The following is a 26,971-nucleotide window of genomic DNA, read 5'->3' as shown; positions in this document are numbered from 1 at the left end:
GAGATTGCTTAGCTTCCACTTAGACATTGCACCTAGAGTGATGTTTAAAAGAAGGCAGCATGGAAGTCCTGCTGGGGACCTTCTCTCACCGGGAGTTCAAACACTCGCTATTACCTCCAGCTTGGCCTCCAGCAGGATTCTGAAGAGCTTCCAGACCATCTGCTGACCCCAAGGCTGTGGTCCATCAGGAGGTGGACAGACATCTGCACATACCGATCCACCCCTCCTGCAGTGACAGATGTCCCTAAAATAGGTGACTCGCCCCGGTGCCTCGAGCCTGAGACAGCCTGGATGTGGGGTGTCCTGCCCAGGAGAAAGGCAGGACCGAGCCCCACAGGATGCAATCTCGTGAGCTGGAGCCTCATGCCCAGGAGCCAGATGTGCAGGCTGTGGCCATATGGGGAGATGGGAGCAGAGGGGCGGCGGAGCCCAAGTGTGGGTTTCGGTTTAATCGCTGGGGCTGGGGAACTTCTATTCATTCCCCGCTCGCATTCATCTGTGTCCTAGTAACGTGCTTTCCCCACCTCCTTCCCGGCGCAGGCACACACGGCTGGATAATGGCAGGAGCCCGACAATCTCGAGCGCTGAATAGCGGTGTAATTAGGAGCCTATAATGGCGAGCTGGAACTCATTAGCCATTATCAGCCGTTTCAGCAGGACAATGGCACACCCTGGGGTGCGTGGCTGTGCTGGCGGGACCCGACGGCCGTACACGCTGCACAGTGCCTCCGAGGCCAGCTCATCGCTGACCTTGGCCCCTTGCAGGGCTGCAGAGCCCGGTGGAGGGAGACTTTGTCTCTTAATGGGAACGATGGACTTTGTATTCTTGCCCTCCTGTGACAGGAGGCGTTCCTGCATCCCAGTCTCCTGCCAGCCCTGGATGCTGGGGTCCTGCCCGGGCACAGCAGCCTGCCCCGGTGGCACCTCCTGTCTTGCTCGTGCCGTGGCTCCAGAAGCGCATCCTTCTTTTGAGCCAGGGAGGATCAAGGGCCTCTTCCTAAGAGCCTGGGAGGTGTAGACAGCAGGCTGCGAGCAGAGCCCCTGCAATGTGTGGGTCCAGCAGTCAGGCACACCTTGCTCTGGTACTGAGCAGAACTGTGGGCGGGAGAGCAGCCATGCGGTGGGAGCAGGCACCGCAGAGGTTGCCCTCTCCTTGTAATTCCACCAGCAGGACGTCAAGCTGGGACACTATCTTCCTTCTGGTTGGAGTACTTGTGCCCATGTGAGCCCAAGGCTTTTGCATGAGAGTGATGTAAGGAGATGCAGCTTGTCCTGTGCAAACGTCTCTTGGAAGGTGAAACATGAAGTGTGGCTTATTCTCCATGCAGAATGTGTGAGGTGGCTGTGAACTGAAGCAGCTGTGATGCACAAACACCCTGCAGCTGGGTGTTAGGAGGAACCTTGTTTTTTGAGGGCAGAGTTGTTTGCTTTCTTACTACCCCTGCCTGCTAAGCCTGTGTATTTGGGATGACCTTACCAGGTGTTTGCTGCATTTTCAGAGCAGGGTGATGTGCATCCAGGCAGGTGGATGCTGGTATTGGTGCTTATTTCATTGCTGAGAGCTTTGGGGCTCCTTTCCCCAAGTCGGGCATCCATGGTGGAGGAGCCTGACAACCCCTGCCTTTTGCTGCTTTATGGTCAAAGAAAGATGCCAACTTACTTCTGGCCAGCCACACTTCTGTGTGCCCAGTGCTGCCAGCCATTGAGGGTAAGAGTCCTTTGGAGCTAGTGTCCAGCTTTCATGTTTTTGGCAAGTGGCACACAAATGCAGCAACTGTCTCTGTCCTTTGGGGAGTTACTGAGGAACCCCAGTGCCTGGCTACCCTCTGAGTGCTTCCTTGCTGATCTCTGCCTCTTTTCTCTGCAGGGAACTCAATGGCAACAACATCACACGGATCAACAAGAATGACTTTGCTGGACTGAAGCAGCTCCGTGTCCTGTGAGTTCTCGGCCAGAGGCTGGCTGCCCTGACCTTGGCGAGCACTGTGCTCACCTTTGTGGGGCATGCAGAGATGAGTCCTCTGCTAGACATGTGCCAGTGGGGATGGAGGGCATCTGTGTTGAGCTGAGTGTGGTGGGCCATGAGGCCATGAGGCAATGGGGAGAAAGAGGCCAGGTTGTGTTGAGGGGGTGGTAGGAGTGAGGTGTCCCTGGATCCCAAGTACCACTGGAGATGCCGTCAGTGAGACAAGGGCACTGGGGACCACCTTTACAGAAAGCTGACTCCTTCTGTCTACAGGCAGCTGATGGAAAACCAGATCAGCACAGTGGAGCGTGGGGCATTCGATGACATGAAGGAGCTGGAGCGGCTGTAAGTGCCCAGGAACTGAGGCGGGTTGGCGAGGGGCTGCCGGGTTTTAACCGAAGAGAGCATCCTCTCCTCTTTGCTTTAAAGCGTAATGCGTCGGTGCCGTCTGGCTTCAAGTGGCTTCTCTGCTGCATGGCAGCAGTATTTTACAGCATGGAGTGCAAACTTCTTTCTGTTTCTGCAGATCTTAAAGACCTTTCTGATGCTTTTGGGTGAGAGGCAGGTTAAAGAGAAATCCCTCTCTTCTGCTGTCAGCTGTGTGCTGTATGTTAATGAGGGAGCTGTAAGTTCCAGTCCAGTACTCAGTAAAACAGCTCAGCAGTTTAAGAAGCCTGAGCTGCTGGAGCAAATATGAGGAGCTGAGCGAGCATCAGGTTAACAGTGCAGTTAAGCAGCAATCAGAAGTTAATAGCTTAGTCCTGTCTGTGTGTAATTACTGTCAGTAAGTCTATAATGTCCCCACCTGAGAGAGCTCCGAGCAGGACAGGGGTGTTCTCGCTGGGTGGGATGCTCTGCTCTAATGGCCCCTCTGAGTGAATCAAAGCACCCAAACTGTGCCTGGAGCTGCTGCCTGGCTTGCAGGTTTGTTTTACTCCCAACAACCTGATCCTTTTCCCTTGCCCTGCAGACGTCTGAACCGCAACCAGCTGCACACCCTGCCCGAACTCCTCTTCCAGAACAACCAGGCACTGTCACGACTGTAAGTACCCTTTGTGCCAGAAAGGCTCCCTGCCCAGCTTGTGGGGCTGCTAAGGGTTGCCATGGGGTTTGGAGGGACACTGATGTCCCAGGAGGGCACTGCTTCTGAGGATTTGTGCTAGTGGTTACTGGTCCACACTGTTTCCGAGTGACTCATCAGGACAGGGAATCAGCTTTGCCTTGCAGAAGATGTGAGACCAGTGTTGTTAAAGACTCTGTTGAATATCCTTGTAGTGCATAGGGATGTGGAAGGAGGTACTGGCAGTTTGGTCTGGTGCTGGCATTGCCAAGATGGTCTGTGTCTGCACAGTGCCAGCTGCAGAGGTGCTGCAAGCCCCACAGCCTTCTCTCTAGATGCAGATCACAGGTTCTGGAGTGGGGTGTCCTTACATCCTAGACTGGCTTGTCTTGAAGGGAGGATGAAAGAGGATGCCCTCAAGGGTGTTGCATCCTGCCCAGGGACTTATGCAGGCTACAGAGCCCTGTGGCCGTTCTCAAGAGCTGCCTTTCTGCTGGTGTCCAGGGCAGCCTGGGGAAGGTCCAGCCCTTGTGCCTGCTGCCTCCTCCATGGACAGCCCTGCCTGTCCCTCTGTGCCTGCAAGAACACCTCCAGGGGTTATCTCTTGTTGTGCAAGCCCCAGTTCTGCAGGCTTCTCTGTTCCTCCTCCTGCTGTGCAGCAGTAGGCTGCCTAGGGCAGGCCACTGGGATTTTGACAAGTATTATTTTCAGCATTGACTTTCCCTTGCCTGTGGCTGCTTTACTTGGGCAACTGTGCCATTGGCAGTGCCAGCATCGTTCAAACTGCAACAGATCCTCATAACAAAGCATTTACTGGCTCTCAGCACCACATATGTTGGGAGGGGGTTGTGAGGAGGAGAGGATGCATGCCAAACTGGGGCCAGGTGCTCTCCATTGCTCAGAGAAGATGTTTACACTCTGTGGCTGATTAGCAGTGGGTAGGCAGGGCAGTTATGACTAGGACACAAGCACTCTGTTTACTAGGTCTTGTATCTCCAATTCTCAACTGTGAAACGAAGATGCCAGGTCCCTGCTGGGTCAGGGTACTAGCGGATGAAATAACTGAATGGGCTGACACTGCTAGTACCAGGCATGGGCATGTCTGGGGCCAGGCAGCCCTGCCTGTGCAAGCAGGCTGTGGCTGAGCTGTTTTGCTCAGTGGTGATGCCAGTTTCTTCCAACAGTGCCAGGGAGTAAGTGTCAGAGTCCAGCCGGAGGCAGTGTAATGAAGGGTTAAAACACTGTGTGGGTTGCCAGTGTGGGATGTGTGAAATGATGGATCAGTGCCAAAGATGGGCCTAGGTAATGGCAGCTGATAGCACAGGCCTTCAATTAATTATCAAACGGCATTTGTTGAGCTCAGCTGTGCTGCATCGTGGCGCCAGCAAGGGCCCATCCTCCTCCAGCCGCCCATGGCATAACAAAAGCATGGTCAAGAGAGCTATTTTACAAGTATGAGTGTCTCCCTTTTAATCTTCTGTAGCTTCTAATGCCAGGCTCTTTCAAGAAGCAAACCCCAGCAATTCACTGGGAAGGTGCAGAAGGGCATCCGTCCAGCTGGGCTGTGTGCTGTGCCCAGCTGCAGGGCTGGGGCTGTGCCGTGGTGTGTATGTGGTGTGCGTGGGGCTGCACATACTGTTGTGGGTGAGAGGGGTGTGTGAAAGGCTCCTTGCAGCCACCTCATACACAGGCGTGTTTCAGTCTCTGCCTGTTGCTTCCTGCAATGTGGTGGTTGTTTCAAACCCATTTTCTCCTGCCTTGAAGCTGCTTTCTGACCATGTCTGCTGTGAAAACCATCACCTGGACACCAGCCCTTGGAGCCCTTCTTGTGCAGTGTGGAGCTGTGTGAACAGACTGAGAGTTTTGTAGTCCCTCAGCTGTAGGCAGTGTTGTGTCTTTGGGAGTTTGGATACACTCTTGGAGTAAAGTTCTTGTGACAAGCTGTAGGACTGGGGCTGAGAGATGCACTGAGCTGCCTGTCATCTTTAGAGCAGGATGCTGCCCGCATGCTGCCTGCATCGGTGAAGGCAGGAATCTACCTGGGAACATATCAGAAGCCACTTCCCTGAAAGAGCCTTGGGTGCTGCATTTGGGCAGCAAAACCCTGTGCACCAGAGGACCTGATGCACTCTCTCCTTGTGGGTTGTCTGTTGCACCACTGAGGTGATAAGGATGGTTATGGAGGGACAGCAGAGCAGGGGAAGCCCAGAGCAGACCCTGTTTAGACATGCTGTCACACTGGCTTAACAGGAGATGGGGCCTGGATCAATTCTAGCCTGACTGGTACAGGAGGTCATAAGGACATTCTTAAATTGCTGCAAACCTAGCCCAGGCTACAGGGATATGAGTCACTGGGGAGCAGGTTTAAGTGAAATTGAAATCAGCTCACCTTGAACTGAAATTGGAGCCTCTCTGCCAGGCCTTGCACTTACATAACTGCTGAAATGGATCTGGGGTGGCCCTATGGCTCGGTGCCCCTGCCCCCAAAGGCAGGCTAGAACCTGTGCTGGTCAGGATGGGATAGGAAGAGGAGGCTCTTAATAGCATTGTGTTCTTGCAAATCTTAAGTTCTTTTGCACCTCGGTAAGAACAACTGCGTGGGTCAGTGTAGGTTGGAGACTGACCTGTTGGAGAGCAGTGAAGTGGAGAGGGACCTGTGGGTCCTGTTGGAGAGCAGTGAGGTGGAGAGGGACCTGTGGGTCCCGGTGGAGGAAGGTTGACCATGAATCAACAATGTGCTCTGGTGACCAATAAGGCCAATGCCAATCTGGGGTGTATTAGAAGAGCTGTGGTTAGTAGGTTGAGAGAGGTTCTCCTCCTCCTCTACTCTGCCCTGGTGAGGCCACATCTGGAATATTGTGCCCAATTCTGGGCCCTTCAGTTCAAGAAGAACAGGGAACTGCTTGAAAGAGTCCAGTGAAGAACCATGAAAATGATTAAGGGAGTGGAATATCTTCCTTACAAGGAGCGACTGAGGGAGCTGGGGCTCCTCATCTTGGAGAAGAGGAGACTGAGAGGTGACCTCACTAATGTTTATAAATATGTGAAGGCTGAGTGCCAAGCAGATGGAGCCAGACTCTGCTCAGTGATGCCCAACAACAGGACAACAGGCAGTGGGTGGAAGCTGAGGCACAGAAAGTTTCATGGAAACAAGAGGAAGAGTTCTTTCGCTGTGAGGGTGGCAGAACACTGGAACAGGCTGCCCAGGGAGGTTGTGGAGTCTCCCTCTCTGGAGATATCCAAGACATGTCTGGATATGTTCCTGTGTGATCTGGTCTATGTGATCCTGCTCTGGCAGGGGGGTTGGGCTGGATGATCTTTTGAGGTCCCTTCCAGCCCCTGACCTTCTGTGATTCTGTGAACACTTTCAGCAAGCGGTGCTGTGCCAGCTTCCCTTTACCCTGCTCACTGCCGCCACCCGTGGCATGCTCTTTTGATCTCCTGGGCTCCCTGCTAGGTCCTCATGTCCTTGCACCTTGATACTAGGAGGTCTTGAATTAGCAGAAACTGGCTGAACGAGTTGGGCTGAGATCTGTTGAGCTGGGAAATGAGGTTGCCAGGCCTGGCAGCTGGGTGGCAGCTGAAGCTTAAAGCCAGGGGTGGATGCAGGAACCAGTGGAGGTTGCTTAGATGAGTACCTGGGTGCTGACCAGCATGCTGCAGTCTTTTCTATCCATCTTTAGTAACACAGCAGCAGGTTAAGGCAGTTCTCTTGAACGTGGGGTGTGTGATGCCCATGGAGCAATTTTGCACTGTTGTTTATGTTGGGCTTGAGTTGGGATAGAGAGCTGTTTGCCTGCTTCCTGGGTCTGAGCATCAAAGTCTAATCCATGTTGGTGGTGCTTTGTGGTCTCCCAGCACAGCTCGAACTGCAATTAGTCACTTGGATCTTGGCTATAGAAAGCATTTGTGCGTGGGGATAAAGGAAGGGGTTGGAGTTAAACCTGATCTGTCAGGGCTTAAATAAGCTGGGGGATGGCAGGAAAGGGCCAGTGGAAAGCAAACCTCAAATGAGGGCATTGGGGGAGGTGAAATGCCTGGAGAGGATTGATTTCCCCTCAGTATTTAGGAATACTGAGCTAAAGCCTGCCTGGAGCTCCTCCTGGTTTGAGATGATGGGGTGCAGGGTGTCAAGCTAGCACCTTGGCAGTGGGACTGGGGGCAGGAGGACTCTCTGTATGGCCTCTCATTTTCTGTCCACTGCAATAAGCAGATAACTCATTAAGCAGTCCTGGTGTCTGGAAATGGTGCTGATCTGAGGTTTCACTGGAGAGTGCCTGACCCTGGTGACCCCATCTAAAACTGGCTTTAATTAAACTGTCATCACTGGACAGAAGAGCAAAGCCTTGTGGGCTTGGGGCAGGGAGGGGTGTCCCCCAGCAGCTCACTGGGGAAGAACACATCTTCTGTGAGGTGGAAAGCTGATAAAAAATGGATCTTTCCTTCCATTGAGGATTACTCAGGCAAGAAGATGACCTCTGCTACTGCACTGCCCAGTGCTGGTCCCCAGTGCCCCACTGTCCTCCATGTAATGGCTTGGCACCAGTGGCCTGGTGCAGCCCCACATCACACGGAGAGCCAGGGGTCTGCTGACAGACCTCGCTTCAGCATCTCTTCTGAGCTGGCAGGAGTTGTTATCTTCCTTTGGGAGGGTGGACTCAAGCCTTTGAGCTTCTCTCTATTCCCTTGGGAAACATGAGGAAGGGATGAGAGAGGAGTTTGTAGCCCTTTCTCCCCACCTTCTCTTAAAACCTCTTCCTGAAGTTGTTTTTAAGGCCTTTTGAGGGTGCTGGGTGGGGGATGCGAGGAGGCTGAGACGGCTGTAACAGCAGGGTGAGAACAGAAACACTGCGGGCACACCGTCAGGGAGGCAAAGATGTGGGCTGTCGAAATGTGCTAAAGACAGCCAGGATGGCTATAAATAAATGGATTTCTCCAAGGGAGAGCCGAGCTGGTGCAAAGGAAGAGAGGAGCGCTGGGTGCTCAGCTACAGGGAACTCTGGGGAGATGCTTCAGCAAGGGAGCAGCAGCAATCCTGGCTGGATGTATCCTCCTGGGAGTGGCCACCCAGAGGTTTTTCTTGACAAAAGCTGCGCACGCTCAGCAGCAGAGAGATGAGCAGAGAGTAGGATAAAAAGGTCCTGTCTCTAGAAGGAGGAAGATTTAGGACACGGGCCGTGGTCCATTGGTTCCTGTTGGACTCACACCAGCCAAAATGGTGGAGAAGATGGCGCCCCATCTGAGCTGGCAGCCAAGCCCAGGGGGAAGTGCTGGCGGGACTGCTTTCTTGTCTATAAGGGCAGGGGCTCCCTGGAAACAGCATTAACATCTCAATCAGGACCAGTGGCTTTCTGAGACAGAGCAGGGACACAGTAGATGCTGCAGGAGCTGGTAGAATTGTCACACTGCTGCAAGACTCTCCTTCAGTGGCTGGAGACTGCAAAGCAGTAGTGATGCTCTACACTGATTTCTGTGTGGGAGCTGAGAGACCAGGGGCTGATCCAGACCTCCTCTGGGCCAAGGGTATTTGAAGATCTGGGTAATGAGGGAGTTTTAAGATGAGGTGCAGAGAGCATCGGAGCTAGGTATGCTGCCCACGCAGGAGAGGTTGCATCGTGGTAAGCTCTGAGGCAGGTTCCTTGTACCATCCCTGCATTTGGCCAAACCCAGCCCTAATTGCCTTTAGAAGAGCAGGCAGAGAAAAATGGAAGAGCTGCTAAATAACTTGAGAAAATGCAAATTACATCCTGCGAGCAGGAGAGGACTGCAGCCACACAGGAGGAAGCTGTGAGCTGAGTAGTAGCAAAACAGGGTGACAAGTGAAAAAGGAGCTGTCGCAGAAGGGAATAACAAACCAGGCCCCGCTCGGATGGCGCTGGCTGTGCGTGGGAGGTGTTACTTGCGAGACTGTACCAGTGACCGTTCCTCCTGGTGCTGCACCAGGAAAACCCCCAGCTAGGAAAGGGAGAGTTGGAGAGAAATGCCAGGACAAAAACACATGCTTGGTGGCCACGGAGCGATCCTGTGGCGGGTGGCTCTTCTGATGCCGTGTGGGAGGTGTGGGTGCAGAGGGATGCTTGGTGGCGCACGGGGACAATGCAGCTCTGCTCCCCTCTCAGGCTGGGGGGACTTGCCTGCCCAAGCCCCGGGTTTGATCTGGTGTGAGGTTTTCAGCGCCTGCCTGTGTGTTGGCTCCCTGGAAATCCTGCTATGGTGTGGGCTGGCTCTGGCTGCATGCCGGCTCTCCTGTGCCAGACACCCGCCCTGCGCTCCCACAGCCGCTCCTGTCGGGGCTTTGGCTGAGGTTTGCTACCTCCAGCAAGGTTCTGTGCTTGTTCTGCGGCCGGAGCTCAGTGTGCGCCAGGGAGCCTGCCGCCGTGCGTGGGGAGGGACCTGCGGGCGCAGCGGTGTTTTGTCCGCGCTGGAGCGCGGCCGTGTGCTTTCCTGCCGCGGTCCTTGCGCAGATGTGTGCCTGCTGGTGTGCCTGCTGGTGTCCCTGCGCAGGGGGCCGCAGCCCAGGAGCAAAGCGCCGAGATGGGAGCAGGGAGCAGCTGGCCCTGCAGCAAGCCTCCCAGCTCCCCCCTATCCAGCCTCCCCCTCCCCTCGCCGGGCAAGGGCCAAGTGTCCCTGGTGTCACCGTGCTCACGTTTCGGCCCTTGTCCCCATGGCTCTGGGTGCCATACCCCTTCACGCTCCGTGACAAAGCCCCTTCTGTCAGGGACAGAGCAGGGCTGGGGGGGCAGGCTCGGATGTTTTCCCCCCGAATACCAATCAGGAGGGGGAGCATGTTTACCCTGGTAGCTGAGTGGGGACTGCAGGGTCTATGTGCTGCAAGACCGCCCCCCACCAGCCAAGGGGACGGGGAGGGGGAAGTGAGGCCTCGCTGAAGCTGCTGGGAACAAAGAGTCAGTGTGGCTGGTGACAGCTCTAAGGAGACAAATGTGCCACTAATAGGTGGGGAGGTTACCCAGGAAAAGATGCTGCCAGGCGGGCAGGCGGCCAGCCCCCTCCCTGATTTACTGTCAAGCAGTAAGGGACTGGGGCTGGGGCTGGCAAACCCATCTTTGGGGGGCTATGGTGCGACCAGGATGAGGCAGGTCTGGAGGCCCTCACTCTGCTGTCGCCCTGGGGACAGCATCCTTCTGGACAGAATAAAGTCACCTGAGGTTTTGTGCCGAGTGTCCTTGCTGGGAAGCTTGTCCAGGGAGCTGCTTGCTGCCTGCCTGTTCTCCCCCTTCTTCCTGTTGATAACGTGCCACAGACCTCAGCTTTCGGTTAGGGCTCCAAAAAGACTCCCTGGGGGATCCTGAGTACAGCCAAGCCTCAAAGTTTCACGAATTAAACACTTAAGATCTTTTTGTATAGAGGCACTTCCATAAACACTTTGGGACCTGACTCACAGTCACCCACAGGAGTGCCAGGGTGAGAGTTGCTGCCATGCCCTGACCTGCCACCAAGCAGCCTTCCCCTTTGCTCCCCACCAGGCTGGATGTCCTCCCACCAGTGCGACGGTGCAGATGCTGTATGGGCATGCCACAGCTCTGTTCTGCACCATTATCCTGCCAGCAAGCCAGTGCTGCCAGGAGCTGGCATTGCCAGCCGGCTGCTTGGAGATAATCTGCCCCTCCCTCCCTGCACCCTGTTGTGCTTCTGACCCGCAGCCGACTCCGACTTTTTGGGTGTTGAGCTGCTTCCAAGGTTTCCCTGGAAATGCACGGGATTGAGCCCTGCTCCTCAAGCTGCTGGGTGCAGCCTTGGTCTTGCTTTGGGTGCAAGCTTGGATTGGGCTTTCATAGTGTTATTAAAGCAAAAAGGGTCTGCATCTGTAAGGAGGTGCAGCCTCCAACCCTCCGTCCCTGTTGACGTAGTGCCCCCCTCCGTGTGGCATCATGCAGAGCAACCTTGCCCACCTCCCTGGCAATCCAGTGCCAGAAGGGGGCCTATAAGAAAGGGACTTTTTACAAGGGCTTGTTGTGATAGGATGAGAGGGAATAGATTTATGCTTGAGGGGTGTAGATTTAGACTAGATATTAGAAATATTTTTTTACAGTAAGGATGGTGAGACACTGAAACAGGCTGCCTAGGGAGGTCATGCATGCCCCCTCCCTGGAGAGGGTGAAGGCCAGGTTGGATGGGGCCTTAAGCAGCCTGGTCTAGTGGAGGGTGTCCCTGCCCATAGCAGGGGGTTTGGAACTAGATAATCTTGAAGGTCCCTGTCAACCCAACTCATTCCATGAATCTGGATCCCTGCTGCATCAGCAAATGGGAATTTGCAACCCATGGTGAAAAGTGATGGAAAATCAAGTGTTCCTAATGCTGGGCAGCAGTGCTAATTACATAGCTGTTAAAACACAGGGGCATTATTTATTCCTTCCCTGCCTCGCAGTTCATTGCCTGGATCATGCCACATTCTCCCGCTGGCCACCTTTGGTCCCCTGAAAGAGTTAAAAGAGCACTCAGATTCCTTTGTCTATGCATTTTGTGAGCAGAATAAAGGCATTTCCTTCCTCCCATTTTCACAGCTCAGATAGTAGAAAGTTTCAAAGCAATCTTTAAGAGTCGTGAGCAGAATTAGTCTGTGGCAATTTGACTTCCAGGATATGGAAGAAAAAATCCTTATGCAGTGATTTTAGGGTAAGTTAGAGCTTGGCCAGCACACAGATGCATTAGAGCTAGGTAACTAACCTGTATTTGCTGTTTGACTCTCTCCTAAGTGGGCGTTGGACCCCCAATGTCTCTCCTGATGGGAGTGCTATGAAAAGAAGCCATCAGCAGTTTGCAGCACTGCTTCTGTGGTGTTATCAGTTTCAGTCCTGGACCATGCAATCTGCAGCCCTGACACCAGCAGTTATGCTCGTTGGGCATCAGCTTCTTGCTCAAGCAGGCTGTATGGGGCACTGAGATGCTTTACCCACTGCAGCAGGTGAGTAATTCTCCCCGTGCTGAAGCACTGAAAAGATCCAACGTGTGTGAGTGTGGCTGAAGAAGATGTCTCTTCTCATGCTTGGGAGGTTTCTTGGTGCAACAGGGCTTGTAGGCATTGGCAAGAGGAAGCTGCCCCACCCCCCAACCTCAGGGATGGGAAAGGCTGTTTCTCCATGTGTGCTGATCAGCATCCATGTGCAAAGAAGCCTGGTTGACAGTAGTTGACAGCCTGTTGGGGGTGGGTTTGAGGAGGTGGGGATTAATTTCCCAGATTCTCATCTGTCTTAAATTAATTATCATCCCAAGCTTATCCTCACTTAACCAGCGAGACACAGATGTCTCTTTCTGGGACACCCACTGCCCTGACAGACCTAAGCAGCATATGGATTTAGGGGGTCTTATCAGCTGCCTTCCCCATTGCCTTTGTGGTTGCTGTTCCACTCTTTGCCCCCCAGAGGCTTGGTCCCCATTCGTGTCTGTATTTCCCCCCAGGACAGGAAAAGCTGGATTAATTTTTACTGCTCCCAAGGGAGCTGTTGGTAACTGAAGACATCTTGCTGTCTTTTTTCCTGTAAACTGGGAGGCAGGAAATGGTGGGGAGGGTTTAAAATGGTTTCCTTGCCCCTCCTTCTCCTCATCTGGTCCTCCTAGCATCTTGAATGGGGGATGGCATTTGGGGCAGAGCTACTTGGAGAGAGATAAAATTTCTCTTTCTCCAGGGGCTAGATGACAGAGGTTTCTCCAGGAGGTGCAAGTGGGAAGAGCTCAGCCATCCTCCTGAGTGCTTGGGTCATGATAATTTTGGGATCCTGTGGAGGAGGAGTGAAGAGCACTTGCCCCATTGTGCAGATGGAGTATTAAATGAGGAAAGCAGGGGGAAAGCTCCCAAAACATACATCTCACCCTGGAGCTGGGAAGTCCTCCACCCTTCCCATGGCAAAACTGGGAACACAACTCAGGAGTCCTGGCACTGCATCTCTCCTGCCTTCCCATCCCCAGTAAGGCACTCAAAGGGGCTTTTGTCCTGCTTCAAGCCCCACAGGTGGGTGGGCACTTCATCCCCCCTCCCTTACTCCTGGGCAGGGATGCTTTTTCCCAGGGGCCACTGTCGGCCTGTCGCTACGCGACGCGGGCCTGTGGGTCACCTCGGTAACGGGGGCCTGGGGATGCGGGTTGGGGGTCAAACCCATCGTGGAACCCTTTTGGGATGTTTGCCCAGGGGCTGTTGATCCTGCTTGCCATGGACTGGGCACGTACCCAGCAAAACACGCAGCCACGTGTTCTGCTGGGTACGTGCCTGGTGCACAGCAGGCATGGTGGAAACACAAAATCAGTGTATGCTGTGATGATGCAAGCATGGCACAGGGGGTAGGGTCAGGGTGTAGGTACTTAACACTGGGGTTTCACCCCAAGGATGCTCCATTGCAATTCCTCTCTATTGCACAGCCAAGCTATTACTGCTAGAAAATTACTGCTGGTGCTATTAATTACTGCTCACAGGGACTAACTCAGGACAGTGTAGTGGAGGAGGAGGGGATGTGTGCTTGTGGGGTAAACGGGAGCAAGCAAGTGAGAAGCAGTCAGGGGGGCTGGCTGCATTCCTGGGTCTCGGCAGCGTTTCCAGTTCTTGCTCTCCAAGCAGAGGCATTTTCACCTCCCAGCGCTGCTGTCCTGCCGCAGCTTGCTTGCTCCCTTCCCCGCGGGCGCAGCGTGTTGCTCATTCCTGCATCCTAGGATTTCACAGCATCCCCGCAGCCGGGTGTTAATGAGATTAGACCCAAGCTTTGAGATGTCTCTCTCTATCCTTTGCCATCCAATTACACAGCCCGCATGCTATCTGATTGCCTGCGAGAGGGGAGGACAGGGGCTGGCTGGGCTGGGAGGATGCAGCTGGTCTTTCTGGGTATCAGCCCTGCCGTGCTGAGTGGTTTTCTTTCTTTTCTTTTCTTCTTGCCATTTTTTTTTTTTCCTCCTTCTTTTTTCCCACTCCCCCCTTGGCTTTGAGCTGCTTCGTTTGGCTTTTTCATCGCTTCTCGACGTGGTGGCTGGGCAGAATTTGTTTAAATTAACTGCTTGAATGGCAGCATTTGTGTGTGTTGGTGAGGGGGGGAGCTCAGACAGCACCAGAATGGATGAGGGGGATTAAAGGTGCCTAATGGGTTCCAGATGGGCATCCCGGACTGGGAAACACCTCCGCAACCCTAACCCCAGCTGGGGGCCGCTGACAAGGATCTTGGAGCTGGGAGCCAGGATACTAGAGCAGGCAGCTGCCCAACTCCCCAGTGGCAGAGTGGCTGCTCAGAGCATGTGCTCATGGGACCAGGGTGCCCAAGGCTCCTAGGTGAGGGTGGCCTCTGAGGTGAGCAAGCAGATAGACCACAGAAAGCACCTTCCTTGGCTGGCCCATACCAAAGGGTGCAGCAGGCTTTGCTGTGCCTCAGCTCCAGCATTAGCTGACAGTGCAAATACAGCCCAGCATGGCAGCACCACTGGAACAGCAGTTTCTGCTCAGCAGTCTTTGATGCCCTCTCCATGAGCTCTAGGGTACCTCAGGATGCTCCCTCAGTTCAGTATCTCCACTGCTGCAGATGTCAGCATGTTTTCTTCTAATTTACAAATGGAAAACTGAGTCCCAGAGACAGGAGCTAAACTGCCTGCATGGCCACCACAGTTGCATTTCCCAGACCTGTAGGGATTAGAGACATGGTGACATCCCTCCCTGTCTCTCCAATGGCTGTGCCTCCCACCAGTGGCCAGATTTCTCCTCCAGACCTGCTACACAGTGCCAAGGCTGCATGTTCCCAGCCTGTTCCATGGCAGTGCCTAGCTTGGAAGCATGTCAGTCCCAAGTGAGGCAAAGTGTGCGGGAGCAATGGGCTGCTGGGGAGTGATGTCACTGGCAGGGACTGCAGGGTCATAATCAGGGTCATTCTTTTGAGTTTTATTGATGGCTGAGTGCAGGAGTGGGGCATAAGCTGCAAGCCAGCCAGCTGCTGGGAATATCTCCCATGGTGTAGGAAGGCTCATCACTTTGCAGGGAATTTAAGCTTCTTAAGAGAGCAGGCTGTAGAAGAGCCCATCAGGTTTAATGGGAGTAAGCAATGAGTGGTACCTTACCCTGCAGTGGCTTTTTATGAAGGCAGCAGTTTACTCTGGAATGTCCAGCTGCATCCAAGCAGAGGGCCAAGCCAGGCATTGAGGCAAGGCACAAGAGAGCACTCTTGATCCAGGAGGGCTGTGGCAGAAGGTGTGGGCTGAAGAGAGTCTGGAAAGGTGGCAGTGGGGTGCATGAGGTGGTTAGAAAGTGCTGCCCAGCCTCCTTTACCCACTGATGCTTGGCTGGGGCTCTGTCTTCCAGCCCTCCCAGCCCATTCTTGGCCTCATGTTTCACTCCCAGCTCTCATTTCCTTCCACAAATATTGAGAAAATAAATAGCACAGTCTAAAGGGAATGTCCATTCATCCCTCCACACCCAGCTACCTCCCCAGGGAGCCATGCAGGTGGTGACCTTGCATTCCTCAGCCCAAGGGTTAACTGGAGAGAAAGCAAATATGGGCTTCCCTGGGGGCTGCCCCAGCCTATGCCTGTGGCCAGGGGTTGCCTCTTACCTGAAGAAAGGGGCTCATGGGTGGGCAGGTCTCCATCCCTGACAAGGGTGGTTGCATGAATCTCACTCTTCACCTTTGATAGCATGAGGTCCTCACAATGGTCTGAAACCACTTCTTGGGCCAGGAGGTGCCCTGGCACAACAAGGACAGGTGAAGCCACATGGCTGAGGAGCTGAAGGATCAGTGTGTGCTGGCCAGTAGCTGCAGTGGGCTATAGGGACAGCTGGTGTGCTGCCAGGGCTGCCTGTCCCCCTGTTTATTGCTGCAGTTGTCCCTGGGGTGCACTTCTGTGCCTCAGGGAATTAAAGGTACAAGGCTCTAAACAACTCAGGGAATTGAAGGCAGGTAGTTGATAAGGACTCTGGAAACTGAAGGCACAAGGCTGGAAAGGATCTGGGGACACTCTGCAGGGAGCTTGCACATGCAGTGCCACTGGCAGAAGCCCAACATCCCAGCTGCCGTTGCCAGCCCCTCTCGGCTGGACTCCTCCTGTTCCCTTTCGGCTGTGTACATGGTTTTGTAGTCCAGGAGCTGCTCCATGGAAGGTGGCACCCGTGTGGATGTCAGGAGCTTTTGTTGTCCCCTGCTCCCCAGTGCAGGATCTGGCTTCAGCAGGGTCTGGCAAAGCATATCCTCCTTCTTCCCCATCCTTCTTCACTCCTTCTGTCCTGGCCTTGTCTCTTAGCAACTGTCCCTGGCCAGGACCTGGGCTGTGCAAGGAGGGATGTGACACTTTCTATGCATCAGTCACTTTGTCACCTCGAGTGACAGCCAGGTTGTTAACCCCTGTGGCATTGACTGGGCTGAGGCACGGTGAGAGCTGATAGAACATCCCTGTGATGCCTCCGCCTAGGTAGCAGTCGGCTGCTCTGCCTCCAGCTTGACACCGATCCTCACTACAATAGGGATAGGGAGGCAATCAGGGAGGAATTAAAGGATAATTAATGCCAATCCACATGGAAAATTGCTCTCATCAAACAAACCTGATATCATTTTTTTTTTGACGAGCTGACAAATTGGGTTGATAAGTAGCGACTGTGCTGACATGATACACTGAGACTTCTGCAAGTCATTTTGCTCTTGCCTAAAGGATATGGTGATGAAAACATTAATATTCTGCAAAACTCAGTGCAGCATTTCTGACAATGTGCCTCACTGGGAGACTTCTTGGGGGAATTGTAGCGGTTGCTTTTCTGGTAGGGTGCGGCAGGGGGGGTCTGCTGATGATGGTGATGAACCTGTGTTCACCATCCCTGCAAAGTTGTGGTGGTCTCAGTATCTTTGGTAGCAACCTTGTCTTTTGCCATCCTCCCCCTGAGTCTCCTGGCCTCTCCTTCTGCCCTGTGCCAGCTGAGGAGATGCATTGAGCTGGGTCGTGTAAGTGATGTATCTGGGGAAGTTGCCACTTTCACTACCGTGGAGCTTGGTTTGGAAGGAAACACAAACTGATTGGTGAAAGAAGCAGGGCTGGTGCTGCTAGTGGGATGCCTGTCCAGGGGAATGCTCTGCCTGAAACACCTGCACTGGAAAACATCCTCGTGCAAGGTCATGCAGCAGGGGAAAAAAAAATGTAGGTCACAGCTACAAGATGGGGAACAGCGTCTGGGGGCACAGTTACACTGAAAAAGACTTAGCAGTCATTGCATCAGTGTGCCTTGGGATGTGGGCTTCCAGCATTGCAGCTTGGGGACAGATGGATGAGCACAGCAGCTCCGGGTCCAAGGGGCTGGGAGGAGATGACTGTTTTGGGGGGAGCAGTGTGGAGGGCTCTGCTGAGCATCGTTTCTGCTTTGGGACTTGCTGTTTAGAGAGATGTTGTGAAATTAGAAAGTGCTCCGAGAGGAAGTGCAGGATAATTGGAGATCTGGAAAACCTGCCTTCCAGTGAAAGGAATTAAAAATCTCCATCTACTTCGTGTCTGTGAGAAGAGGTTAGGAGGGGATTTGATCCCCATCTCTGCACACCTACACGGGGATAAGTCTGATTGTAGGCATCTCGTTAATTTGGGGGAAAAAAAGGAAATGAAAAAGAGAAGCAGCATAAAATCATTCAGTTGCTGGAGGCTGAAACTGATAAATTCAAGCTAGAAATATTTTTTTTCACCACAGAGCAGTTAACCATTAAACGCTTAGCTGGGAGGAGGTAGACTGAATGCCCTTTGAAGCTGTGAAAGAGATCGGACTTCTTTACCCAGTGGTGAAAAAGGGAAGGGGCAGGGTTGGAGCGGGAATCCCAGGGACAGTGCTGCATCTATTCGGAGAGGCTGAGGGAGCTCGGCTTGTTTAGCCTGAAGAAGAGGAGGCTCAGGGGTGACCTCATTGCTGTGTACAACTACCTGAAGGGACATTGTGGCCAGGTGGGGGTTGGCCTCTTATCCCAGGCAACCAGCAACAGAACAAGGGGATGCAGTCTCAAGTTGTGCCAGGGGAAGTATAGGCTGGATGTTAGGAGGAAGTTCTTCACAGAGAGAGTGATTGGCATTGGAATGGGCTGCCCAGGGAGGTGGTGGAGTCACTGTCCCTCGAGGTGTTCAAGAAAAGACTGGATGAGGCACTTGGTGCCATGGTCTAGTTGACTGGCTAGGGCTGGGTGCTAGGTTGGACTGGATGATCTTGGAGGTCTCTTCCAACCTGGTTAATTCTATGATTCTATGAACTGAATGTGCAGGTGCCTCCCAGTAATAACATGTCCCCTTCAGGGTGATGGATGACACCCTGATGTCCTCTCTGGGCATTGGCCACATCAATTCAGCGCCTCCATCCTAGTCCAGGACCTTAATTCTTCACAAAGACCCCAAGTAACTCCATTTTGCCCCTCTGGCTGAGCAAAGCTGGCTTAGGGAGGTTCTTCCCCGTCCAGGATGATGTGAGGCAACCTCTGAGCAGGCACATCTTCTGGTGGGGATGGGTCTGCTGCAGCCAGGGGGACTGCTGGGGAGCCCTTTCTGGCTGCCCCTGCTTCTCTCAGCCAGGCTGGGGAGATCTGCTGGCGCCGGTCTTCCCACGCTCTCCCCTGGGGAGACTCAGCTGTGGCCTTCCTGACCCCTGTGCTGCAATCCTGTCTAAGCATCTTAGGCAGAGTTATATTTTACTAGCACAGTGAAAAAGAAAGATGGCTTTGCTTTAATTTTAGGAGCTACAAAGTGCATTGCCTGGTTAGGTGCTAGCTGAGCTTCGCAAGGACTCTGGCTTGGAGTTTACAGGGCAGGCAGTGTCAGTGGATGAAGGTGCTGTCTTTCTCCTACACTGCTCCCTTGCCCATCACAACTGCACTTTGTCCAGTGCCTCTGTTTACACAGAGCCAGGCAGCATCTGCTCCACTCTTGATCCCATCCCTTTGCAGAGACTCCAGTAGTGACCATGACAGCAAGGCCAAAATGGAGCACTTCTGGACTGTCCATCCACAGGGTTTTCCTGGATGCAGTGCCCTGAAATTGTTGCTGGGCGAGTGAGAAAGTGAAAAGCTGGCTTTGGCTGGAGACTCAGCTCTGGGGAAGTCCTACTCTGGCTGCACGTTTGGGCACGATGCATGTAGAGCTGGAGGGATGCTGTGGGGGGCTATTGACATCCTGGTGAGCGGTGAGCGGGGCAGTGTCTGCAAACGTCCGTGTGCCCTTGCCCTGATCCCCCAGTTGTAGGAATGTCATTACATACTCTCAGAATCTTTGTGCTCCTGTTCTTGCAGCCTGCCACTGCCGGGCCTGGGTTTTGTGCTTCTGTTTCTTTTTTTCCCCACTTTTTTTCCAGCCTCTTTCACAAAGACACCTATTCTCCCCCCGCGCCCTGGGGATTTACACAGAAAGCTCACCCTCGACATGGCAAAAGAAAAGCTCGGGCGGCCCGGGAGAGGAAGCTCACAGAAAATGTGGTGTGTGGCTCTTTGTGTCTCCTTTGTAATTCCCTGCACAATGAACTGCCGTGACCACCCACCAGCCCCGGGGTACCCCCAGGTGCTCCACGCACCATGTTCTCCATTATGGCAGCAGGCAGAGCTGGGGATGCTCCTCACCGGGTGGCCGAGAGCACAGCCTTTGTGTTTGGGAAAGGGGAGATTTGGGCAGGATGGAGGTCATCGCCGTGTTCCCGCAGCAGCAAAGAGCCCCTTCGCATCCCCACTGGCCTCCGGGTAGAGCGCTGGGGGTCCCTCCAGTGGAGCCCTTCCATCAGCCTTCCTCTGATGGCTTTTAACATGCTAATGACCCTCTCAAGGGCAGGAGCAGCTCCGTGTAAAACCCATGTTCAGCCCTCGGTCATGGACATTTGCTTGGAGACACAGTGTTAAATATTTATCCTCCCCGCCTCCCCCTGGCTCCGCAGGCATTAACAATAGCGATCAGCGGCCCCTTCCCCCTCGCTGGAGCATGTGGCTCCCGGACCATGACAGCGAGCGCTATCGTTTGTACCTGTGAATTATTGATAAGGTAAAAGATAGTTCTTGCGGTGGAAAAAATAATGAGAAGGAGAGGCTGTTTGCAGCCTGACGGGGCGGGCCCTGCTGCAAGCCCTCTTCTCCGGGGGCAGAATGGGCGGTGGGACCCCGTTCCTGCCGGGCCCCGTCAGCCAGCTGACCGCGCCGGCCCTTAGCAGCGTGTGGCCGGCAGCGGGGCTGCCTTTGTGCGCGGCGGCTCGGCTTGCCGTGGGGCTGGCTGGCGCCCGTCCCCTCCTGGCTGCCCGCTGCCTTCCCGGGGGGATGTGGGCAGCTGCCTGACCTCCCCAGCCCCGTACTGCCTACAGCCTCCTGCGAGCTAGGGGATGCTCGCTCAGGCAGCTGCCCGTGGGTCGCAGAGGTGAGTGGGGATGTCCCAGCACCGCAGGATGGCTGCGCACCCCATGGTGCTGTGGCGGGGAAGGGGCAGGTATCGCTCGGCCCCTCAGGCGCCATGGCTCCAGCGAGCAGATGGGGTTGAGCCTGGGAGAGCCTTTCAGCTGGCAGGGCTGGGGGGCTAGAGAAGTCTCCAGAGGATAGAGAAGGGAGAGAGCAGTCCTTGTCTTCATGGCCATGCATGGCACTGTCCTTGTGTCCTAATCTGTTCCTGGGAAAAGGGGAATGAAGCTGCCGAGTCCCTGGAAAGCAGATGGCAGCCCTAGAAAGGAGGCTGTTCTTCAGCTTAGGACTATGCTTTGGCTGGGAACTGAACTCGGTATCTCTGCTGGCTATGGAGCTGAGAGCCTGTCCCAGTCCACCAGCTCTGGCAGGTTTGGGCTTTGACTTTGCAGTGCTCTGGGATGTCATGCAGAGGGTGCAGATGGCATAACATGGGCAGTCCAATTAAAATCAGGGTGCATCTTTAATCCAATTCAAAACCGAGCTTTGATGTACTTAGACCCCCAATCCTACTGTGTTTTGTGGGGAGAGCATTAGCAGGAGAACCAGGGCATTATTGTGCAGAGCCTATCCCAATCTGGGTTTATGCATCTGCATCTCTATGCTGGGTGATGTGGCACCGAAGTGCTGTATACCCACTCCCAGGACAAGTGAGGGTCTGAGGCACCCTCCTCCCTTGCACTGAACTTCCCCATCCCACTCTGGCAGCACCACCTCTGCCCAGGAAGGGGATGCCCAGACCTGCCCTGCACCAAGATCAGGTGTTGTTTTCCCACAAGCATGTCTGGAAACAGTGTCCCAGATTCCAGGGATGCAGGATGTGCAGCTGTTTCTGAAGATGCAAGAGTGCCTAGGAGACAGAGTGGCCCCTGCCCATGATCTACCATAGTCTGGAGCATGGCTAGGGTCCAACTTAGCATCACTGCCCCCCACCTCCTGTTCTATGCCTGGCTATCAATTGGCAGCTATGTGGCTCTCAAGTGGCAGCCACCTGCCTCTGTGACTCCCTCACTGGGTCTCCTGAGGGAAGGTGGAGATGTGGGTGATCTCTATGGGGGCAAGTGGATATCTCATGCTCTTCGTCAGTACTGGCACTCTCACTGTCTCTTTCTGTTTGGCTTGAGTGGTCTAGATACTGATTTTAATTGCACACTACAGTAGCAGAATCGCTCCCAGCCTCCTGTTTCCCTCTTCCTCCTTGCCTAACCTCTCAAGAGTGCTTCTTGGGTTGTGTTCCTAAGGAAGATTTTTCTGGCTGAGAACCTTTGCACTGCACTTTCCACCAGCACCAAAAGATGGGCTGAGTTCCTGGCGAGGCCATATTCCCCTCTTAGCTGCTCCCCAGAGCACTGCTTTTCCAGGTGTGTTCGTGCAGGGGTGGGTAAAAATGACACTGCTAGGGCAAAGGCTTTAAAGTGAAAATTAATGAGTGATGAAGAGAGCACACACATGTGCACCACGTCTGCATGCTGCTGGGTGTGTGAACGTGACGTGTTGGGTGAGGAGTTGCAGTCCTTGTGCAGCATCTGTGAGTGCAATGGTAGGTGGTCCCAGGCAATGTGCAGGGTGCCCCTGGTCCGAGGGCACTTCAGCCCCAGTTACAAGCTGCAGCATGGGAACTGTAGTGAGGAAGGGGATGGTTATGGCTCCTCACTCCCACTGTGGCAGAGCATCCCTGAGCAGGCGTTTGATCCCAGCATTAAAGGCTGGGGGAGTGTGAGCTCCAGTCTCCCCACTCACCCTCCCGCTCCCTCACTCGCCTGCAGTCACACAGCAAACACAGGCCAGGCCACAACTTTGAAGTGTGAATTTCAAACGCTCCCTTTCAGCCTTACCCCCTCTCCGGTGCCTGATGGCAGGCAGAGAGAGCAGCAGGAGCACCAGGCACATGAAACAGCCCTTTTCAAAGCCCAGCACAGCGGCTCCCACTTGCAAGCCAAGTTAACTCTGTGGGCAATTATCCGGTGGTGTTCCCTGCCTTTGCTCCCGGCCTTTTGCCTTGCAAACTGCCTCTCTGCTTTGATTTTAGGGGGAGAGCCTGGCAGTGGAGCAGCTCTGAGCTGTGTCAGGCTGGGCTCCTGCACCCTTATGGTGAGGGATGCTGCAGCCCTTCTGTGCCCCATGCCATAGTCGCTATGACTCCAACTGATCACTGAATTCAGCTCTTAGACCAAGCAGGTGTTGAGGGGTGGAGGCACAGAGCAAGGCAGCTGCGCTTCGGCCTTGTTCAGAAGCAACACTTGGGGGCTGCGACCAAACCCAAGCCCTTCTTTCTTGCAAGAGGGATGCAGTGGGGATGGGTCATGCCACGCTGGATTGTAGGTGGCTGTGGGATGCTCGTGTTCTTGGCCAGAACTGGGGCTGTGTGTGTTTGGGAAGGATCCAGCCCCTTCCCCAAGCGAGGCAGAGACTGGAGACAGCATGTGTGAACTCGACTTCACAAGACATCAAATACGCTGCAGTCAGATGGAAATTGGCTCTCGGAGCTCCTTTCTTCTGGCTCCCCTCTCCTGCTCCCGCCTCGGCGGCTGGATGCGCTGATAATGGGAGGCAACGCCTGCGCCCCGCCACGCCGCGGTGCCTGGGATCTCATCTCCCGGCTCACCGACTGTTTGCATTCATGTTTGCTTAACTAACTGGGAGCCTTCTTGCATCCCAACTGCCTTTGCTGCAGAGCTTGCAAGGGCTCCTGGGGGTAGTGGGACTGGTAGAGGCATTTCTGAGCTGCTGCCTTTGTGCTCTGGGAATCTCCAGCACTCGGGGAAAAACCCCCACCTTTTTGCCAGAAGATTGGGCTCTTCTCCCAGTTTCCTCGAAAAGATGTCCTGGATTTCTGCCCAGCCAGGACCCCGGGTTATTCCCAGGCAGGATTCAGTGGTAGTACCAGCTAATTTTCAGTGTTTTACATATCTAATGTGTTGTCAGAAAATATTTTAAATCCATGTAATATTTAATTAGGAGGTAATAGCCAGGTGGGGGGTGGCCTCTTCTCCCAGGCAACCAGCAATAGAACAAGGGGACGCAGTCTCAAGTTGTGCCAGGGTAGGTATAGGCTGGATGTTAGGAGGAAGTTCTTCACAGAGAGAATGATTTCCCATTGGAATGGGCTGCCCAGGGAGGTGGTGGAGGCACCGTCCCTGGGGGTCTTCAAGAAAAGACTGGATGAGGCACTTAGTGCCATGGTCTAGTTGATTGGTTAGGGCTGGGTGATAGGTTGAACTAGATGATCTAGGAGGTCTCTTCCAACCTGGTTGATTCTATGATTCTATGATTCTATGATAACAGGGCTAATTAGTTATCAATGATTTCTTACCCTTGTAGGTAATTGTTAGGTAAAAGCTCGAGGCAAGCTCCCATGTATGCATCCATCCTTTTTTTTGGAGCTGCTCTGAGATGCAGCAGGGTCAGTGCCAGTTGTCTGGTCTTGGAGTGGCATCCAGGACTGCTGCTGGGCTTTCCCTGTCCGTGAGGCAAGGGACGGCCATTCCCTGTGGCAGGTACCATACCCAGACAATGGTCTCAGCTGGAGCAGGACATCTCCCACCATGGTAGGGTTTCCAGCCACCTCCGGTAGGACTGTGACCCCTTCTTGAACCCATGATATGCTCATCTCCAAAACCTGGTATTTTTAAGCTCTAAATGGAGCTGGGCTCTGACAAAATATGAATCATCCAAGAGTGTAAGAGCGGACAGAGTCCCTGACAGACTGAGGTATATTTTTAGCCTGCACGTGTTGGAATTTGACTGCTGCTTAGAGAAAAGGAAGAAAGTGTTTTTCATATCTGAGTGCCTAGCTCTGGCCACACTGGTAGTCCTGCTGCCAGCTCCACTTGGTGTTGCCCACCTTGAAAATAAAGTTTTATGGGAGTGTGTGAAGGAGGATGAGGGTCAGGCTGTGCTGCGCAGCCCCTGCTCGCCTCTTCCATCACAGAGGACCTGCCCTATGCTCGCCAGTGGGAGCTCAGGGGTGCTGGTATGGGCACAAGTGTGTGACTGAGGGTTGGCTGCTCGCCCTTCTGCTGGCTGTGGCTTGGGGTACTGACAACTGTAGCTGGTCACAACTGAGGCACTCCAAGGAGCAGGGGTGTCTCAAGGGACATAAAGACCCAAAATTGCAACTGTGGCCCAGCCATGCTGCCATGTGCTCGCACGTATGCCAGTGGTGGATGGCACGTGCCTCTGCCCAAGCTTCTCTGAGATGGTCCCTACTGCATCCTGTGGTGAGATCCCAGCCTGTGATGGCCTTGCTGTGAAATGGGCCTCCCTGGCTGCCCACATCTGTCTTAGGAAGTTGATATCTGGCTGGCTGCAGTGGTGTGGGTGTCTCCCCCTCTGTGGGGTTTGCAGCCAAGACCCCACTGTTCATGATACATCCACCCTTTAATCTTGGTGGTTGGAAGCTGAGGAGCTGATAATGATGGAGTGTAAATGTCAGGAGGAAATAGGCTTCAGTCAGAACTGTTAAAAATAAACCTGCCAGGCCTGCTCTGGCAGGGGTAATCAGCCTTGGCAGCTACTCTACCCGGGTCCTAGAGCACAAGCCACAGTCACACTGAGCATCACTGGGCCACCTGAGCAGCCATGCTCCAGGCTGACTGCAGCACTGGCAGATACAGCCTCTGACAACAACCTTCTTGGAGATGGGAGAAGCAACCCTCTGAGTTGGCTGGGGTGCTGGGTTCTAGATCCTCTCCCTGGACACACACTGGCTCTCTCCTTAGTGGGAAACCCTACTGCTGTCCCAGCTGGACTTGAGCTAAGTTTTAAGTACAGCAAGAGGTAGCACAGGAGAGGGATGCAGAAGTGATGTGCTTCTGGCATCTGTGCTTTTGTTAGGAATCCCCACAAGCCGTTTGCTCTGGTGTAACATGGGTGAACATGGTAAGATGCTCAACCTTCAGGGAAACACCCAGCCCCACTTCCTAGCTGTGGCAGGACATGTGAATGTCCAGGCAATGCATCCCTGGCTACTCACACGCAGCTAAAAGGGAGGGTCAGCCAAGGGCTCTCAAGGTTGCAGAGATCTTGTCCCCTCCTGAAGCAAGTTGCACATGAAGAAGAGACCAGATATGCATGTTTAGCCTCAAAGATAATTGACCTTAGGATAGCTTGCAAAAGGACATGGGACTGCTGCATCGCTTCAGCTTCAATATGGAGGCTGAAGGTCTGTATGAGACTCCTCCAGGGGTCTGTGGGCTTGGGACTGGGGCTTCACCTTGCAGCCAGGTGCTGCTGCTGGGCTCACTCCACCCCCAGGCTTGGTGCATACAAGGATTGGAGAAAGGCAGGAGGAACACCCAGATGTGCCTCCAGCAACTCATTTCTGCCTCCCTGACACAAGGCAGAGTTGTCAGCCCCCAGCACAGGCAGGGTCTGTGGGCAGCAGTGTTTTGTGCACTGCAGGCAGAGGCTTCCCCTGAATCGTGGTGTGGGTTTATGCCAGAGGCTCTTCAAGGAGCTGTTCTGTGGAGGGAAGCCCCATGGGCTGGCTTGTAGCTTCCTGTCCCCCGTGGTATGGCTGTGACTCAGTGCTGCTCTCCCAAACCGTCTCAGAAATGACGTTTCTGGGGCAAGGGCAGCCCCAGCTTGGGCCCAACTTTGTGGCAGGGCTTTGCTGCCCTGCCAGCAGTTTTTATCCTGGCTTTGATATGTGCCACATGGGATGGAGTCTCTTTATCTGCTTGTGGGTTTTCTCTGCTGTATGCCCCTTTGCTCAGTTCCCATGTTCAAGTGTTCACATCCTCCTACTTGTCCTACCCTGCTTTCCTGTTGGACTCTTCTCCTATCAGGGCTATTTCCTCCCAGCCCTGCATAAAATCACATCTCTTTTTCCAGCTGCTGGACTGTATTTGAGATATCCTGATGGCTCCATCCTGGCTGCCAATGGGGACTGATGCTTTTTAGAAAGCCAGGCTATGAATATAGCCACTAGTGGTGCAGGAGCTTTGCCTGTCTTAGTGAGAGAGGGCTGAGCATGAGGAGCCTGAAGGACCCATGGGCATATCAGAACATCTCTCTGGGTAACTCCAGGTGGGTCTCGCAAGGTTCATCACTGGTTACAGAGCATTGTCCAGGCCAGAGAGAGTTTGCTTTACTCCTTCCTAAAGCTGGGACCAGGCTATAGAGTTGCTGTCCCAGGACCTGTAAAACTGAGAAGTAGCATCACAGATCCACGGCACTGCTCCTTGGCTCACCAGCCTGTGCCAGATCTGAGACAGCCGAGACACAATTCTCGGCTTGGCTCAGCCTCATTCACACCTCGGAGGAGTCCAGGAGAGCCGTCAGGGCTGGCTTCACACTTATTAGCAATTAAAAGCCTCAAAGCCTGGGAGTCAATTAGCTCTGAGCTCAGCAGTGCCACAAACCCGGGGGATGAGCCTGCTAACAAGAGCTGCAGCCAGCTCCCCACAGGGCTTGGAGCTGGCTCGCCAGAATTGCTGTTTGCTTTTTCATTTACACCTTGGTTGAGTGTTGCTGCATGGAGTTTGGGGTGTCTCCTTGGGTATGAGCTGCCAGGTGGGGAGCACACACTGTGTGCTGGAGGATTCAGGGCTTCCTGACACACATTGCTGGAGCCTGACACCTCTT

General features: G+C 53.9%; 1 protein-coding gene across 3 annotated transcripts in view; it reads left to right on the top strand.

The window, feature by feature from the left end:
• Positions 1-26,971, top strand: part of SLIT1 (slit guidance ligand 1) — a 64,077-nt gene that overhangs the window by 10,180 nt on the left and 26,926 nt on the right. For all 3 annotated transcript variants that reach the window (XM_064144570.1, XM_064144571.1, XM_064144569.1), the window contains exons 2-4: positions 1,868-1,939; positions 2,240-2,311; positions 2,937-3,008. In XM_064144570.1, the coding sequence (XP_064000640.1) occupies positions 1,868-1,939; positions 2,240-2,311; positions 2,937-3,008 (216 nt within the window). The remainder of the gene's footprint in view (positions 1-1,867; positions 1,940-2,239; positions 2,312-2,936; positions 3,009-26,971) is intronic.

Source organism: Pogoniulus pusillus, chromosome 6, assembly GCF_015220805.1.
Source record: "Pogoniulus pusillus isolate bPogPus1 chromosome 6, bPogPus1.pri, whole genome shotgun sequence".
Taxonomy (NCBI): Eukaryota; Metazoa; Chordata; class Aves; order Piciformes; family Lybiidae; genus Pogoniulus; species Pogoniulus pusillus.
Note: the sequence above shows the minus strand (reverse complement) of the source record. Positions and strands in the feature narration are given on the sequence as shown.